The sequence below is a fragment of the Chelonia mydas genome, chromosome 17, assembly GCF_015237465.2.
Source record: "Chelonia mydas isolate rCheMyd1 chromosome 17, rCheMyd1.pri.v2, whole genome shotgun sequence".
In the NCBI taxonomy this organism is placed as follows: Eukaryota; Metazoa; Chordata; order Testudines; family Cheloniidae; genus Chelonia; species Chelonia mydas.
The window spans coordinates 23575222-23589161 of record NC_051257.2 but is presented as its reverse complement, the minus strand read 5'-3'; the positions used below and the strand labels follow the sequence as shown (position 1 = coordinate 23589161).

Sequence of the window (13940 nt, the reverse complement as noted above, 5' to 3'; positions counted from 1 at the left end):
CCTCTCACTCTTGCTCTCTCTCACACACACTGTTTGCCTTACAGCATTATTGCCTTGGACCTGTCAGGATCAAACCCCCACGATGCTGGGCGCTGTGCCAACACAGACGCAGACCAATCCAGTCTTATCTAATCAATGGTGTCTCCAGGAATCTTTGGCATCTGAGAGCTTCTGTTCAAAAAGGAGTCCTACAGCCACCGAGTTTAAGGCCAGAAAAAACCATTAGATCAGGAGTGGGCAGATCAACCCCCTGCCTTGAGCCCCCTCATACATCCCGCACCCCTCCTCCAACCCAGCCCCTGGCCCTGAGCCCCTTCCTGCACACCTGGATTCACCAAGGGCAAGTCAGGCCTGACGAATCTAACTGCCTTCTACCGCGAGATGACTGGCTCTGTGGATGAGGGGAAAGCGGCGGACGTGTTGTTCCTTGACTTTAGCAAAGCTTTTGACAGGGTCTCCCACAGTATTCTCGCCAGCAAGGTAAAGCAGTACGGGCGGGATGAATGGAGGATAAGGTGGATAGAAAGCTGGCTAGATTGTCGGGCAGAAGGGGCAGCGATCAAGGGCTCCCTGTCCAGTTGGCAGCCGGTATCCAGCGGAGAGCCCCAAGGGTCGGTCCTGGGGCCGGTTCTGTTCAGTATCTTCATTAATGATCTGGAGGAGGCGTGGGCGGGGAGGGTGCCCGGGCTCCAGGAATAGTCAGGGCTGGGGCCCTGCTCCACCAATATTTGGAGCTGGGGCTCTCCCCCCGCCCTGCCCGGAGCGGGCCGGCTCAGGGCCCTCCCTTGTCCGCCTGGGGGCTGCTGCGGCCCTGGGGAGGGGGAAGAGCCGCACACGCGCTTGCCAGCCCAGCCCTCCCCTCCCCGGCCCGGGCACCCACCCGGGGGAGACGGGGCGGGGGCTGCCGGGAGGCAGGATCATCCGGAGTAGCCCTCACCCAGCGGAGCGGCTGCTGGGGCTGCAATTACCGCTCCCGTCGCTGGGGGGCAGCAGAGTCGCGGAGATGGGCTCCGGGCGCCCGCCCCGGCTCGGCTGCTCCGCGGGCTCCGGGCTCCGCTCTTCGCGCCGGGCTTCCCCGGGCCGGGTCCCTGCCGCCCACGGGCGGATCATTTCCCTGCCTCTCGGGGCGCGGGCTCCTCCCCATTGCTCCCTGCCGGTGACTGCGGTGCCGGGCCGACGTCCAGCGGCGTCTGCCTTTCAGCCCAAACCCCGCCTGCCGGAGCTGCCGGCCCGGGGCCTTCGCGCCCCGCCCGCGGCCTGGGGCTCCGCGTGCGGCGCCGGGCCGGGGTCTGAATCCCCCGGAGTCACGTCCGCCGCTCGGGGTACGGCCGCATATTCGGCGCCCCCTTCCCCCTTTTGCTGACTCCTAGCTGCCGTCCCTGAGCCAGACCCGCCTCGCCTGGCCTGCTGGGCTGAGTCCCTGCGGGGGGAGCCCCGCCAGCGCCGGTCTTTGTTCCGCCCGCCCTGGGGACACGCCGGCTCGGGGCCTTTTCCACTGAAGCGTGAGCTCATGCGTCAGGCTTAGATCCTGTTTCGGTAACGACCCCTCTATGGACCAGGATGCGGGTCCACTGAGCCGTGCGTGTGCTGGAGACCTTTCTCCCTGTCAGTTTGCCCGATGAGATACATTTGAGGGGGCTGTGAGTACTCTGAATGGCGATGGGTGCTGTGCTCCTGAGAGGTTCAAAGGACTGGATTGCCCAAAGGGCTGCTAAACATTCACCTCACAAGGATCAAAATTTAACTCAGCACCTTGCAGTTTTTTAGAAGCAGATGCTCCTGGCACTAGTTTGCCTTCCTCATTGTTTTGCAAGAGAGTAGCTGCAAAGACAATCTTATTTGCAGCTAGTCTGATAAGGAAGGGCTTTGACTCACCGTGGAGGCCTAGAGCCGGGGCTGTGACAGCCTTTCGCTTTAATGTCTCTAGGGCGGACTCTTGTTCTGGTCCCCATTGCCACTGGGTCTTTGTCTGTAATAACTTCCATAAGGGAAGTGTGATCTCTGCATATGTGTAAATATGTGGCCGCAGGAAATTGAACCCACCCAGCCGACCCCGTAAAGAGCGCACAGGGCTAGGGGCGGACATGTTTAGTAACCCTTTCACCCGGCGCCGATCCACCGGCCTCCCCTCCTTCCTGGCCACTATTCCTAAGCAGGTCACCGGTGGCTGCACCCCTTGTGCTTTCTCCACATTTACCTTAAACCCTGCTTCTTGGATTAATGCCAGAACAGTTTCAGTAAGTTTCTGTACTTGTTCCTTGGTTTCCCCCCAAATCAGAATATCCTCTACACAGGAGAAGACAAACGGTCTTTCCTGCTGACTTAGATTAGCTAACATATCGGCTACATGTGGGTGTGCAAAATGTCGGCTAGCCAGATCGATCACTGCGAAGTATTTGGAGGTGGCTTGTACTGTCTGTGTAGCCTGTGTCAGATCTGATACAAGTGGAGCCGGGTACAGATCCTTCATTAATCCTTGGGTGGTCTATAGTTAGCCGCCAGGACTTCCCTCTGCCTTCAAACCTGGCCAGGCGGGAGAGTTAAAAGGGGCGCTCGTTTTTCTGATAACTCCCTGTTGTTCTCGGTCCCGTACAGTCTGTATCAGGTGGGCTTCTGCTTCCTTTGAGTAGGGCTCTTCTTTCCGAGGGGGCACCGATTCACCTACCATTTTGACACAGGCCCCGATCTTTCCACCGTCTGTTTTGCTTTGCGTCCAGACTGCGCCACTCCTCGGCTTGCTCTGTGGCCAGAGCCGCACCACGTTTCCCGCCCCCTCTGCTTACGGTGATATCCCGCTTCCCCGGGTCCGTCAGTCAGAGGGCATTTCTAGTTTCCATAACATGCCCCCAGGTAAATCGATGATGATGTTTTATGGTACAGCCAATCTGCTCCGAAAAGAATTTCGTCAACCCTGTCGGGGGTCTGAATTCACTTCCCTTTTGTTTCAAATCCTTGTGTCGAAAATGGGACCTGTGCCCATTCCCAGCCTCTCCTTGGCTTTCCTTGGAAAGGTTTCAAAGGGACTTGCTTCACTTTCTCCCCTGCCTGGGGAGCGGCTTTCACCAAAGAGAGAGCGGCCCCAGTGTCAATGAAAGCTGGCGCAGGAGCGGGATTCTCCTGCTGCACGGAAATGTAGCGGCTCCCTCCAGAATCCCCGGCAAGTTTACCTCCGAGCCCGCATTGTGCCTGCCCAGCAGCCCCCCTACTTCCGACTGCTCCGAGGGGCCCTGCGGCTGTGCTCCTCACACGCCCCGAGGCTCCTGCCTTATCAGGGCTTCCTGGGCTAAATCTCGGGTTGGGGCTCCATCCCAGTGTCCCCAGTCACCTCCTTGGCGCATGACCGCCCGTCAAGCCAGTCGGCGGATCTGGGAGTCATAGGAATTTTGTCCCTGCCTTTCATGTCCTCGGGAATCGTTATTTGGAGAGGGACGGGGGGTTGGACATGGATAATGTCCCTGCTGCTCTGATTCCCCCGTCCGTGGCAGCGAGCCCGGGAGCCCCCATTCCCGGACTGCCGCTCTCATTGGCTGGCGCTGCCCCGAAGGGAGCTCTCCCCTTTGCGGCTGGGCCTGCGGGCCGGGCTGCGGGGCTCTGCGGGCTCGGATCTCGGCGCCCCGGCTCGCTCGCGGCTGGCGAGGCGCCCAGCCGCTGAGCTTCTGGCGGAGTGAGGGAGAAGAGGCCCGGCACAGCCCCTGAAGGCATTCGTGCCCTATGCTACTGCGTCGGGGTCATTTGCGGGGGCTCCGTGGGCGCGTTCAGGGCGGGTGATGCTGCCATGAGCTGCATTAGTCCCCGGCGGGATAGGTCCCCTTCGGGGTCTGCACTGCGTTCCCGCATCGTGCTGGCCGCCTGCACCCTTCGATGGCGGCGACCCCTTTGCTCCCCAGGGCTCGCGAGCAGGGGGCGTAGGGAAGTGTCTCTCGTTTGCCCTGACCACTCCGGCAATGGCGCCCTGCAGTTCGGGGGCGGCCCGGGAGCTCCGGGGCTGCTCCCTTTTCTCCGCTTGCCGGTCGCCGCGCACGCAGAGTCCACGCGGAGAAACGTCCCCGGCTGAGGGGCCCAGCATTTTGGCCCTTGCTTGGAGATCCGCTGCTGACCGGGGGGTGGAGCGGCTGTGCTCGTCCCTGCAGCGGGGTCTGTGTCTGCCACGGTAATGCTGGTAATGGCTGCAACCGGCCCCGGGCTCAGGATTGCTGCTCCCGATCGCTCTTTCCCAGAGCCCGCTAGATTCCCACCGGGCAGCCTCCCACCCAGGGACATCATCTTGGGGATGGAAGTCGCACCCTCCTGCCGTCACCGCTGCTTCCTGGCGGTTCGCGAAGCCAAGCCTTTGTTTAAGGTGCTGGATAAGAGATTCGCATCGGCTGTGATCAGCGGGGAGAGCTTTACTTTGTTCTTACTTTGTGTGTATATAAATCTCCTCACTGTACTTTCCACTGCATGCATCCCATGGAGTGAGCTGTAGCTCAGGAAAGCTTATGCTCAAATGAATGGGTTAGTCTCTAAGGTGCCACAAGTCCTCCTGTTCTTTTTGCGGATACAGACTAACAGGGCTGCTCCTCTGAAACTTGGTTCTATGGTTAACCTCTTTGCCGTGCCCCGCAACACTTCATTTTCTTTTCCTATTCTTTCCTTTTCCCCAGACTCTTCCTCTACCCTTTTTTCTTTCTGTTTGCCCTCCCTGATTGCCTCCCTGGGAGGGTCTCGCTGGCTTTGCACCCCCGTTGCTATCACTTTCCATCTTTCCGCCTCTCTTTCCATATGAGTGAGTCTCTCATGCAGGGAGGTATTCTCCTCCTGGCAAGATGCCACGCGGGAGCATAAGTCCCTGCGTGCCTCCCACAAAAGCCAGACTGCTGCTGAATCCCTTTTAGTCGGAGTAGGCTTGTACAGGATTATAGACCGTGCAAGCCTGTCCTCCAAATCGGAAATGGTACATACATCTCCCATCCCTCCTTCAGTCCACGGGCTGTGTCCAAACCTCTGCAGTACTTGCTTAAAGGGTGTGGGTTGTTGTACAAAAGACAATGTTCCCTCTTTTTCTCTTTTGGTATCTTTAGACCTTGTCTTCTTAAACATCTTCCCCAACAATTGTGCACCAACCACCCACAGCACAAAACCAAATTGGTAAATATCAAGCACTATAACCTCCTGACTCTCAACACAGCAGTTTTACTATTCAACTCCTGAAAAGGCAATTTCCCCTTTTAACTCCTGGAAGAGCAACTTACAACTCCTGAGAGAGCAATTAACACTATTCAGCTAAGGGTATGTCTACACTACGAAATCAGGTCGAATTTATAGAAGTCGGTTTTTTAGAAATTGGTTTTATATATTCGAGTGTGTGTGTCCCCACAGAAAATGCTCTAAGTGCATTAACTTGGCGGAGCGCTTCCACAGTACCGAGGCCAGTGTCGACTTCCGGAGCGTTGCACTGTGGGTAGCTATCCCACAGTTCCCGCAGTCTCCGCTGCCCATTGGAATTCTGGGTTGAGATCCCAATGCCTGATGGGGCTAAAACATTGTCGCGGGTGGTTCTGGGTACATGTCGTCAGGCCCCCATTCCCTCCCTCCCTCCGTGAAAGCAGCAGCAGACAATCGTTTCGCACCTTTTTTCCTGGGTTACCCGTGCAGACGCCATACCACGGCAAGCATGGAGCCCGCTCAGCTCACCGTCACCGTATGTCTCCTGGGTGCTGGCAGACGCTGTGCATTGCTACGCTGCAGCAGCAACCCCTTGCCTTGTGGCAGTAGACGGTACAGTAGGACTGGTAGCCGTCATCGTCATGACCAGGTACTCCTGGTCGTCTGTGTGAGGTCGATCAGGAGCGCCTGGGCAGACATGGGCGCAGGGACTAAATTTGGAGTGACTTGATCAAGTCATTCTCTTTAGTCCTGCAGTCAGTCCATACGGATTGTTAGCAGTCCTATTGCATCATCTTCTGCCGGGCAGGCAAGAGATGAGGATGGCTAGCAGCCCTATTGTACCATCTTCTGCCGAGGAGCCATGAGATGTGGATGGCATGCAGTCCTTCTGCACCGTCTGCTGCCAGCCAAAGATGTAAAAGATAGATGGAGTGGATCAAAACAAGAAATAGACCAGATTTGTTTTGTACTCAGTTGCAAACCCCCCCCCCCCCCCCCCCCCCCGTCTAGGGGACTCATTCCTCTAGGTCACACTGCAGTCACTCACAGAGAAGGTGCAGCGAGGTAAATCTAGCCATGTATCAGTCAGAGGCCAGACCAACCTCCTTGTTCCAATAAGAACAATAACTTAGGTGCACCATTTCTTATTGGAACCCTCCGTGAAGTCCTGCCTGAAATACTCCTTGATGTAAATCCACCCCCTTTGTTGATTTTAGCTCCCTGTAAGCCAACCCTGTAAGCCGTGTCGTCAGTCGCCCCTCCCTGCGTCAGAGCAACAGCAGACAATCGTGCATCTGAGTTGAGAGTGCTGTCCAGAGCAGTCACAATGGAGCACTCTGGGATAGCTCACACACACACACACACACACACACACACACACACACACACACACACACACACACACACACACACACACACACACACACACACACACACACACACACAGCAAATGTTCTGCAGCTGCTAGATAGTTACCAGTCCTGAATATAGCTTGAGTTCGTGGCTTGGGTTCGCAGCTTGGGATCGTAGCTGGTGGTGGCTAACTGGCCAGGAAAGCCAAGATTCAGACCCAAACTCCTATTTCCTTCAGAGTTTCTGGTTAATTAATTGAAAGTTTCCAATCTTTTCCCTACAGTGCCAGGCTTCCTAAAGCTGGGGCTGGGTGCATGCCAGTTTTTATAATAATTGTGGCTCCTGCGCTTGCTCCCCCCACTGCATTCTCCACTATTAATGTCACACGGACAAAACTGCACAGGACCGTTTCAGGGGACGAGACAAGATGTCATGTTTATTATAATAACACAATTTGATTTAAGACCAATAACTAATATCTAAGACCTATGTACACACACACACACACACACAGGGCAAATGTTCTGCAGCTGCTAGATAGTTACCAGTCCTGAATATAGCTTGAGTTCGTGGCTTGGGTTCGCAGCTTGGGATCGTAGCTGGTGGTGGCTAACTGGCCAGGAAAGCCAGGCATGAGGAAGGGCTGGGTCTCTGTCGGGCGCCCACCGATACCCCTTGATGCTGGAAGCAGAACGTTACCCGAAGTCTTCATTCTCACCCATCTTTTTTATAGGTTTTTAGTTTGAATCCAAAGTCTATAGGCCTTGCTGTGTCACGCTGCCTCTGGGTTGGGTGTGATTGATCCCCCGTCAATTGCAGACATGACATTCGGCCTGGGACCTGACTTTGATCTTCCTTCCATTGTACTTTTGTTGTTCTTTTCTTTTTAGGGTGGACCCTTCTTACTTGGTCAGGGCTGTTGTCTGCATCTTCAGCCCTTGGTGTTTGAACTTTATTTCATCAGGACAGGCTGGCGCTGGAGGTTGATTCCATTATCCGTACATGCCTCATTCCCACATTTAAACTAAACTAATAGGGTTACAGCAGGGTTTTGCAAAAATGAAGGTTGCAGCAAGCTGTTACAAAATGGAGTGAGCATTTCAAAATGGAGTTTGGGACAAGTTAAAATGGAGTTTGAGTTACAATATGGACAAGTGTAAGGAATGGCAAACTGAGAACGGAAGTTTCAATATAGACAAGTACAATGAATGACAAACAGTGAGCAGAAGTTACAATGTTGAAACAGCGCAAGTTTCAGCGATTTAAGCAGCAATTGGATTGAAAGTGAAACTCAATTAGCCAGTTATTGGAGTACCTGGTTTTATGACTGAATGTAGTTTCATTCATAAAACTTTACTTATGAAGTTATATTAATAAAGTGAACAATTAAAAACAATTTCATCGATCAGTTCTACAGGGGAGTCCTCTCTGACCCTAGCCCTGGGGAAGCCTGTCTGCACTCCAAGCTCCTCATCCCCGGCCCGACCCGACCCCAGAGCCTGCGCCCCCAGCACCCCAACCCTGAGCCCCAGCCCTGAGCCCCCTCTTGCACTGTGAACTGCTCATCCCCAGCCCCACCCCAGAGCCCTCACCTGAGGGGAAAAACACGCAACTTAAATTTGGCAGTCAGTTTGGGGTATGATCGTGTTTCGCACAATACTTGTCTATTTTACACCCTTCAAAGGATATAATTGGTTGTATACAGGTGTTACGAAGTGGGAATGTTCTTAATGTTTTCTCTGAATACTCTGTGGGTACCTCAGGTGCCCCTCTGCATTTCTTAAGGATCTAGGTTGTGGGATAAGGGGTGTGTGATTGTATGTAGAGCCCTAGAGGGCCAGTGTGATGCTGTCTGCACTAGAGTAATGGCCGACACCCTGTCTCCTGGCAACGGATGGCCTGGGCCCCTCCCCTGCAAGGTGCCAACTGAAGGTGTTGGAGAACAAAGAGATCAGGTGGCCTCCTTGTCCAGAAAAGAGACAAAGGCCAGAGGAGGGGCTGGAGGGAGTGTCAGTTTGGAGCTGGCTGGGGATACTAAACTGCTCAAGATAGTTAAGACCAAAGCAGACTGTGAAGAACTTCAAAAAGATCTCACAAAACTAAGTGATTGGGCAACAAAATGGCAAATGAAATTTAATGTGGATAAATGTAAAGTAATGCACATTGGAAAAAATAACCTCAACTGTACATATAATACGATGGGGGCTAATTTAGCTACAACTAATCAGGAGAAAGATCTTGGAGTCATCGTGGAGAGTTCTCTGAAGACGTCCATGCAGTGTGCAGCGGCCGTCAAAAAAGCAAATGGGATGTTAGGAATCCTTAAAAAACGGATAGAGAATAAGACGGAGAATATCTTATTGCCCTTATATAAACCCATGGTGTGCCCACAACTTGAATACTGCGTACAGATGTGGTCTCCTCATCTTAAAAAAGATACACTGGCATTAGAAAAGGTTCAGAAAAGGGCAACTAAAATGATTAAGGGTTTGGAACGGGTCCCATATGAGGAGAGATTAAAGAGGCTAGGACTTTTCAGCTGGGAAAAGAGGAGACTAAGGGGGGATATGATGGAGGTCTATAAAATCATGAGTGATGTGGAGAAAGTGAATAAGGAAAAGTTATTTACTTGTTCCCATAATATACGAACTAGGGGCCAGCAAATGAAATTAATGGGCAGCAGGTTTAACACGAATAAAAGGAAGTTCTTCTTCACTCAGCGCACAGTCAACCTGTGGAACTCCTTGCCTGAGGAGGTTGTGAAGGCTAGGACTATAACAGGGTTTAAAAGAGAACTGGATAAATTCATGGAGGTTAAGGCAGTTAATGGCTATTAGCCAGGATGGGTAAGGAATGGTGTCCCTAGCCTCTGTTTGTCAGAGGGTGGAGCTGGATGGCAGGAGAGAGATCACTGGATCATTACCTGTTAAGTTCACTCCCTCTGGGGCACCTGGCATCGGCCACTGTCGGCAGGCAGGATACTGGGCTGGACGGACTTTGGTCTGACCCAGTCTGGACGTTCTTATGTTCTTATGTAACAGGGAGGGGCCCAGAACTTGGGTCTGGGCTCCCCACCCCGCAAGATGGACCTGACTGAGGGGTCCTGTTTTCTGTACCGACAAGCTCTGTTTTAGACTGTGTTCCTTCTGTTTTGCCGGCCGGCTGAGAGTCACGTCTGACTGCGGAGTTGGGGTGCAGGGCCCTCTAGCTTTCATAGGAGCCCCGCCCAGGCAGACTTGCTGCGGGAAGCGCACGGTGTGGCAGACAGCATCACACTGACCCTCTGGGGCTCCACAACAATCACACACCCTTATCCTACCACCTAGTTCCTTAAGAAATGCATAGGGGAAACTGAGGCACCCACACAGTACTCAGAGAAAACATTAAGAACATTCCCACTTCGTCACAACGGGTACAACACAATAAAATATATTGAAGCACGCAAGTGCTGCTTCGGACTTTCCACTTTTAATTGACCCTTGTAATCTTGTGATGCTGGCACATTGTAGCTTCATTTTATCCCAGCACCCCCACCTCTTCCCATCACCCCCGCCCCCACCCAAACTCCCTCCCAGAGCTTGCACCCAGCCCTCCACACTCCCTCCCAGAGCTAGCACCCAAACTCTGTCCCAGGGCCTGCACCCCTCACCCCCTCCTGCACCCCAACTCTCTGCCCTAATCCTGAGCCTCTCCAACACCCCAAACCCCTCATCCCCAACCCCAGACAGAACCTTCACCCCCTGGGCAACCTAACCCTCTGCCCTAGCCCTGTGCCCCATCCCAAACCCCTCATCCCCAGCCCCACCCCACAGCCCTCACCCCTGCACCCCCTCCCTCCGCACCCCCCATCCCCAAACTCCCTACCAGAGCCTGCACTCCCTCTCTCTGCACCCCTTCCAACCCGCAAACTCCCTCCCAGAGCCTGCACCCCTCACCTGCTCCTACATCCCAGCCCAGAGCTTGCACCCAAACTCCATCCCACAGCCTGCACCCCTTACCCCCTCCTGCACACCCACCCCCTTCCCACACACCCTCTCCTGCCCCCAAACTCCCTCCCAGAGCCTGCAGCCCCTCCCTCTGCACCCCCTCCAATACCCAAACTCCCAAACCAAACAAAGTGGATGGGGTGGACAATAGAGAACTCCTCTCTCATCCAGAGGCAAGGAGAGCTGTGACTTCACTCAGCCTGGTCAGGTGGGGCTGGTGTGTTCTCCCACACCTTTGGGACCACTGCCCACACCGACAGAGCAGCAGGAGGTCACTGCACCAGGGCTGGCTCCTTACAGCACGACTTTGCTGCGTCTGTACTGATTGCGTGTGTCTGTGACAGTCGATTCTGGCAGGTGTGCAGGCTGATGGCTTGGTGCTGGGGGGATGCCTTGGTGAGGCTGGTGGCTTTCCTGCTGCCTGTCACCAGCTGATGCCTGAGGAGTGGACTCTCGGGCATGTGTCCATGGGCCTCACCAGTCTGGCCAGAGAGTTGGGTTTACGGCCTCCACTCTGACCCTGGAACAAGAGCAGCTACTAAAAGCAGCGTGTCCATTCCTGCCCTTTACAGGGTCTGCTGCTGCGTCCTCTCTGGAGTCTGAGGGTTACAGCAGGGTTTTGCAAAAATGAAGGTTGCAGCAAGCTGTTACAAAATGGAGTGAGCATTTCAAAATGGAGTTTGGGACAAGTTAAAATGGAGTTTGAGTTACAATATGGACAAGTGTAAGGAATGGCAAACCGAGAACGGAAGTTACAATATAGACAAGTACAATGAATGACAAACAGTGAGCAGAAGTTACAATGTTGAAACAGCGCAAGTTTCAGCGATTTAAGCAGCAATTGGATTGAAAGTGAAACTCAATTAGCCAGTTATTGGAGTACCTGGTTTTATGACTGAATGTAGTTTCATTCATAAAACTTTACTTATGAAGTTATATTAATAAAGTGAAGAATTAAAAACAATTTCATCAATCAGTTCTACAGGGGAGTCCTCTCTGACCCTAGTCCTGGGGAAGCCTGTCTGCACCCCAAGCTCCTCATCCCCGGCCCGACCCGACCCCAGAGCTTGTGCCCCCAGCACCCCCAGGCAGCCCTTTCCAGGAAGCACAGGAATCCACTCCAGTCTTTCTCCTAATCCCTTGCACTGTGTCTGCCTGGCACCAGCCCAGCGAGCATCTGTCACCAGGGATGGCCATGAAAGCAGCAGGCTGGAACTCATGGCCCAGTGGGGAAGGGTTCCAGCTCCACTCCTTGCCTCCTCCCCCATTCTCCTCTCTCACCAATGCCATCTCCATAAACAAAGGGGGAGTGGGGCTGGTGTGGTGGCAGATGAGTCAGCGAAAGGAAAAGAGTCCGTTGGTGAAACCCCACCCCTGCATGAGTGAGTAGCACTGAGGTAATGCAGCCCAGCCCTGGCTCCACGCACTGATATAAGGCAGCCACCGACACAGGTGCACTCAGGAGTGAGCGGATCCTCTGGAGCCTACACAGACAGCGACAGGGGCCTGCAGGTGCTGCCAGCTAAGGAGTCCCGCTCCCTTTCTGCCGTTGGCTTGAAAGCATCTAGGGCGTGGCAACATGTCGATGGGGCTGGAAATCGGTGGGGTGGCCCTGTCGGTGTTGGGCTGGGTGGGCACCATCGTGTGCTGTGCACTGCCTATGTGGAGGGTGACGGCCTTCATCGGGAACAATATCGTGACGGCCCAGACCATCTGGGAGGGGCTGTGGATGAACTGTGTGGTGCAGAGCACGGGCCAGATGCAGTGCAAGGTCTACGACTCCATGCTGGCGCTGCCCCAGGACCTGCAGGCGGCTCGCGCCCTGGTGGTGATCGCGATCGTGCTGGCCGTGCTGGGCCTCATGGTTGCCCTCATCGGCGCGCAGTGCACCAGGTGCGTGGAAGATGAGGCAACCAAGGCCAAGATCACCATCGTGTCTGGGGTGATCTTCTTGCTGGCTGGGATCATGACCCTCATCCCCGTGTGCTGGTCGGCCAACACCATCATCCGCGATTTCTACAATCCTGTGGTGATAGAGTCACAGAAGCGGGAGCTGGGAGCCTCCCTCTACGTGGGCTGGGCAGCTGCAGCACTGCTGCTGTTTGGGGGGGCTCTGCTCTGCTGCTCCTGCCCCCCCAAGGATGAGAAGTACGCTCCAACCAAGGTGGCTTACTCTGCTCCCAGATCCACCGGGCCCAGCTACGACAAGAGGAACTACGTGTGAGGGAGGCAGCCCAGCACCCCTCCCGCCTGCCCTGATCCATTCATCAGACTGCTTCTGACTGTCACTGCCCCCCCCCCCCGCTGCTCTCTGTAGCCCTTAGGACCCCAGGGGAACATGGCTAACCCTTGCTGCCCCAAGGACGACTGTTGGCTGGCTGCTCACCAGACTTTGACTGTCATTCCAATTGCTGGGTGGAGGAGGAACTGCTCCGTCTCCCTCAGGGCTGCTGGCGAGGGGAAGCAAGACCCTGGCTAAGACTCTCGTTTCTGTTTGTAGATACTTTGTCTTTGATCTATTGCACCCCGGCTCTGAGGCACCCTCATCCCCACTGGCTGGAGAAACCCCACTGGGCTCCGTTCCTCCTTCAAACCCAACGGATTCCTCCCGCTGGTTCAGCTGGCGTCCTGGCGAATTCTCTGGCTGGGGGTGGGGGGCGGATGGGTAACTAAGAGTGAAGAGGTATTTGTACTGAACGTGCCAGCAGCCTCTCCCAGCTGGCACTGGCTGTGCCCTGGGTGTTGGGACCCCTCCTTTTCCCTACCTCCCAGGAGTTTTCTCTGAGGCACTGCTGGGAGCACCCTGCCCCCATTTACCCTCCCCCCAGCCCTGGATGTGCCTGCCTGCGGGTTTGATGGCTGTGTAAATACGGATGATTTCTTGTAGCTAGGAGAGATTTTTCACCATGATTTGATTTGTGAAGGAAGCTGTTGCCTCCTAGCACCCACCTGCGCTGATGGGACTTATCCTGGGCCATGGAACAGTAGCTGATCCTTCTGGAGGCCCTGAGGTGGCTTCTGTGGGAAAGAGAGGAATGAGGAGCCCTCCCTTGCCATAGTGGGAAAGGAGGCCAGCAGACGCTGGGGCAGGGGTGTGCAGGGCTATCGTCTCTCTGATCACCTGCCTGCCTGCGCTGGACAGGCTGTGCCCCCTGTTACACGCACTTAGACAGTCCTGCTTCTGCTGCTTTGTACTGAGTTACATTTTTCAATAAAATTGTCCAGTTCCAGTAACAGCTGAGTGACGCGTCCTTCTCCGGCGTATGAAGCAATGTGCTAGAAATCAGTTTTCCCTCCTCTGGCTGCAGGCTGCAGCCCTGGCTCGGGCTTCTGTCTGGAAGGGCAAGGGTGAACTGGAGAGCTCAGGTGAAAGTGACTTGTCAGGTCACTTTTCGGTAAGCCCTCTCTTCTCCCATGGGTTCATGCTGCAAACTCCCTCTCCACTACCTCCCCAGG

At 54.7% G+C, this 13940-nt stretch overlaps 1 protein-coding gene across 1 annotated transcript; it reads left to right on the top strand.

Moving 5' to 3' along the window:
• The first annotated feature begins 11865 nt into the window (after nucleotides 1-11865).
• On the top strand, nucleotides 11866-13711 carry LOC102948104 (claudin-3). The gene has a single exon (XM_007054561.4). The coding sequence runs from the start codon at nucleotides 12064-12066 to the stop codon at nucleotides 12706-12708; it is 645 nt and encodes a 214-aa protein (XP_007054623.2). The 5' UTR covers nucleotides 11866-12063; the 3' UTR covers nucleotides 12709-13711.
• The last annotated feature ends 229 nt before the right edge of the window (nucleotides 13712-13940 follow it).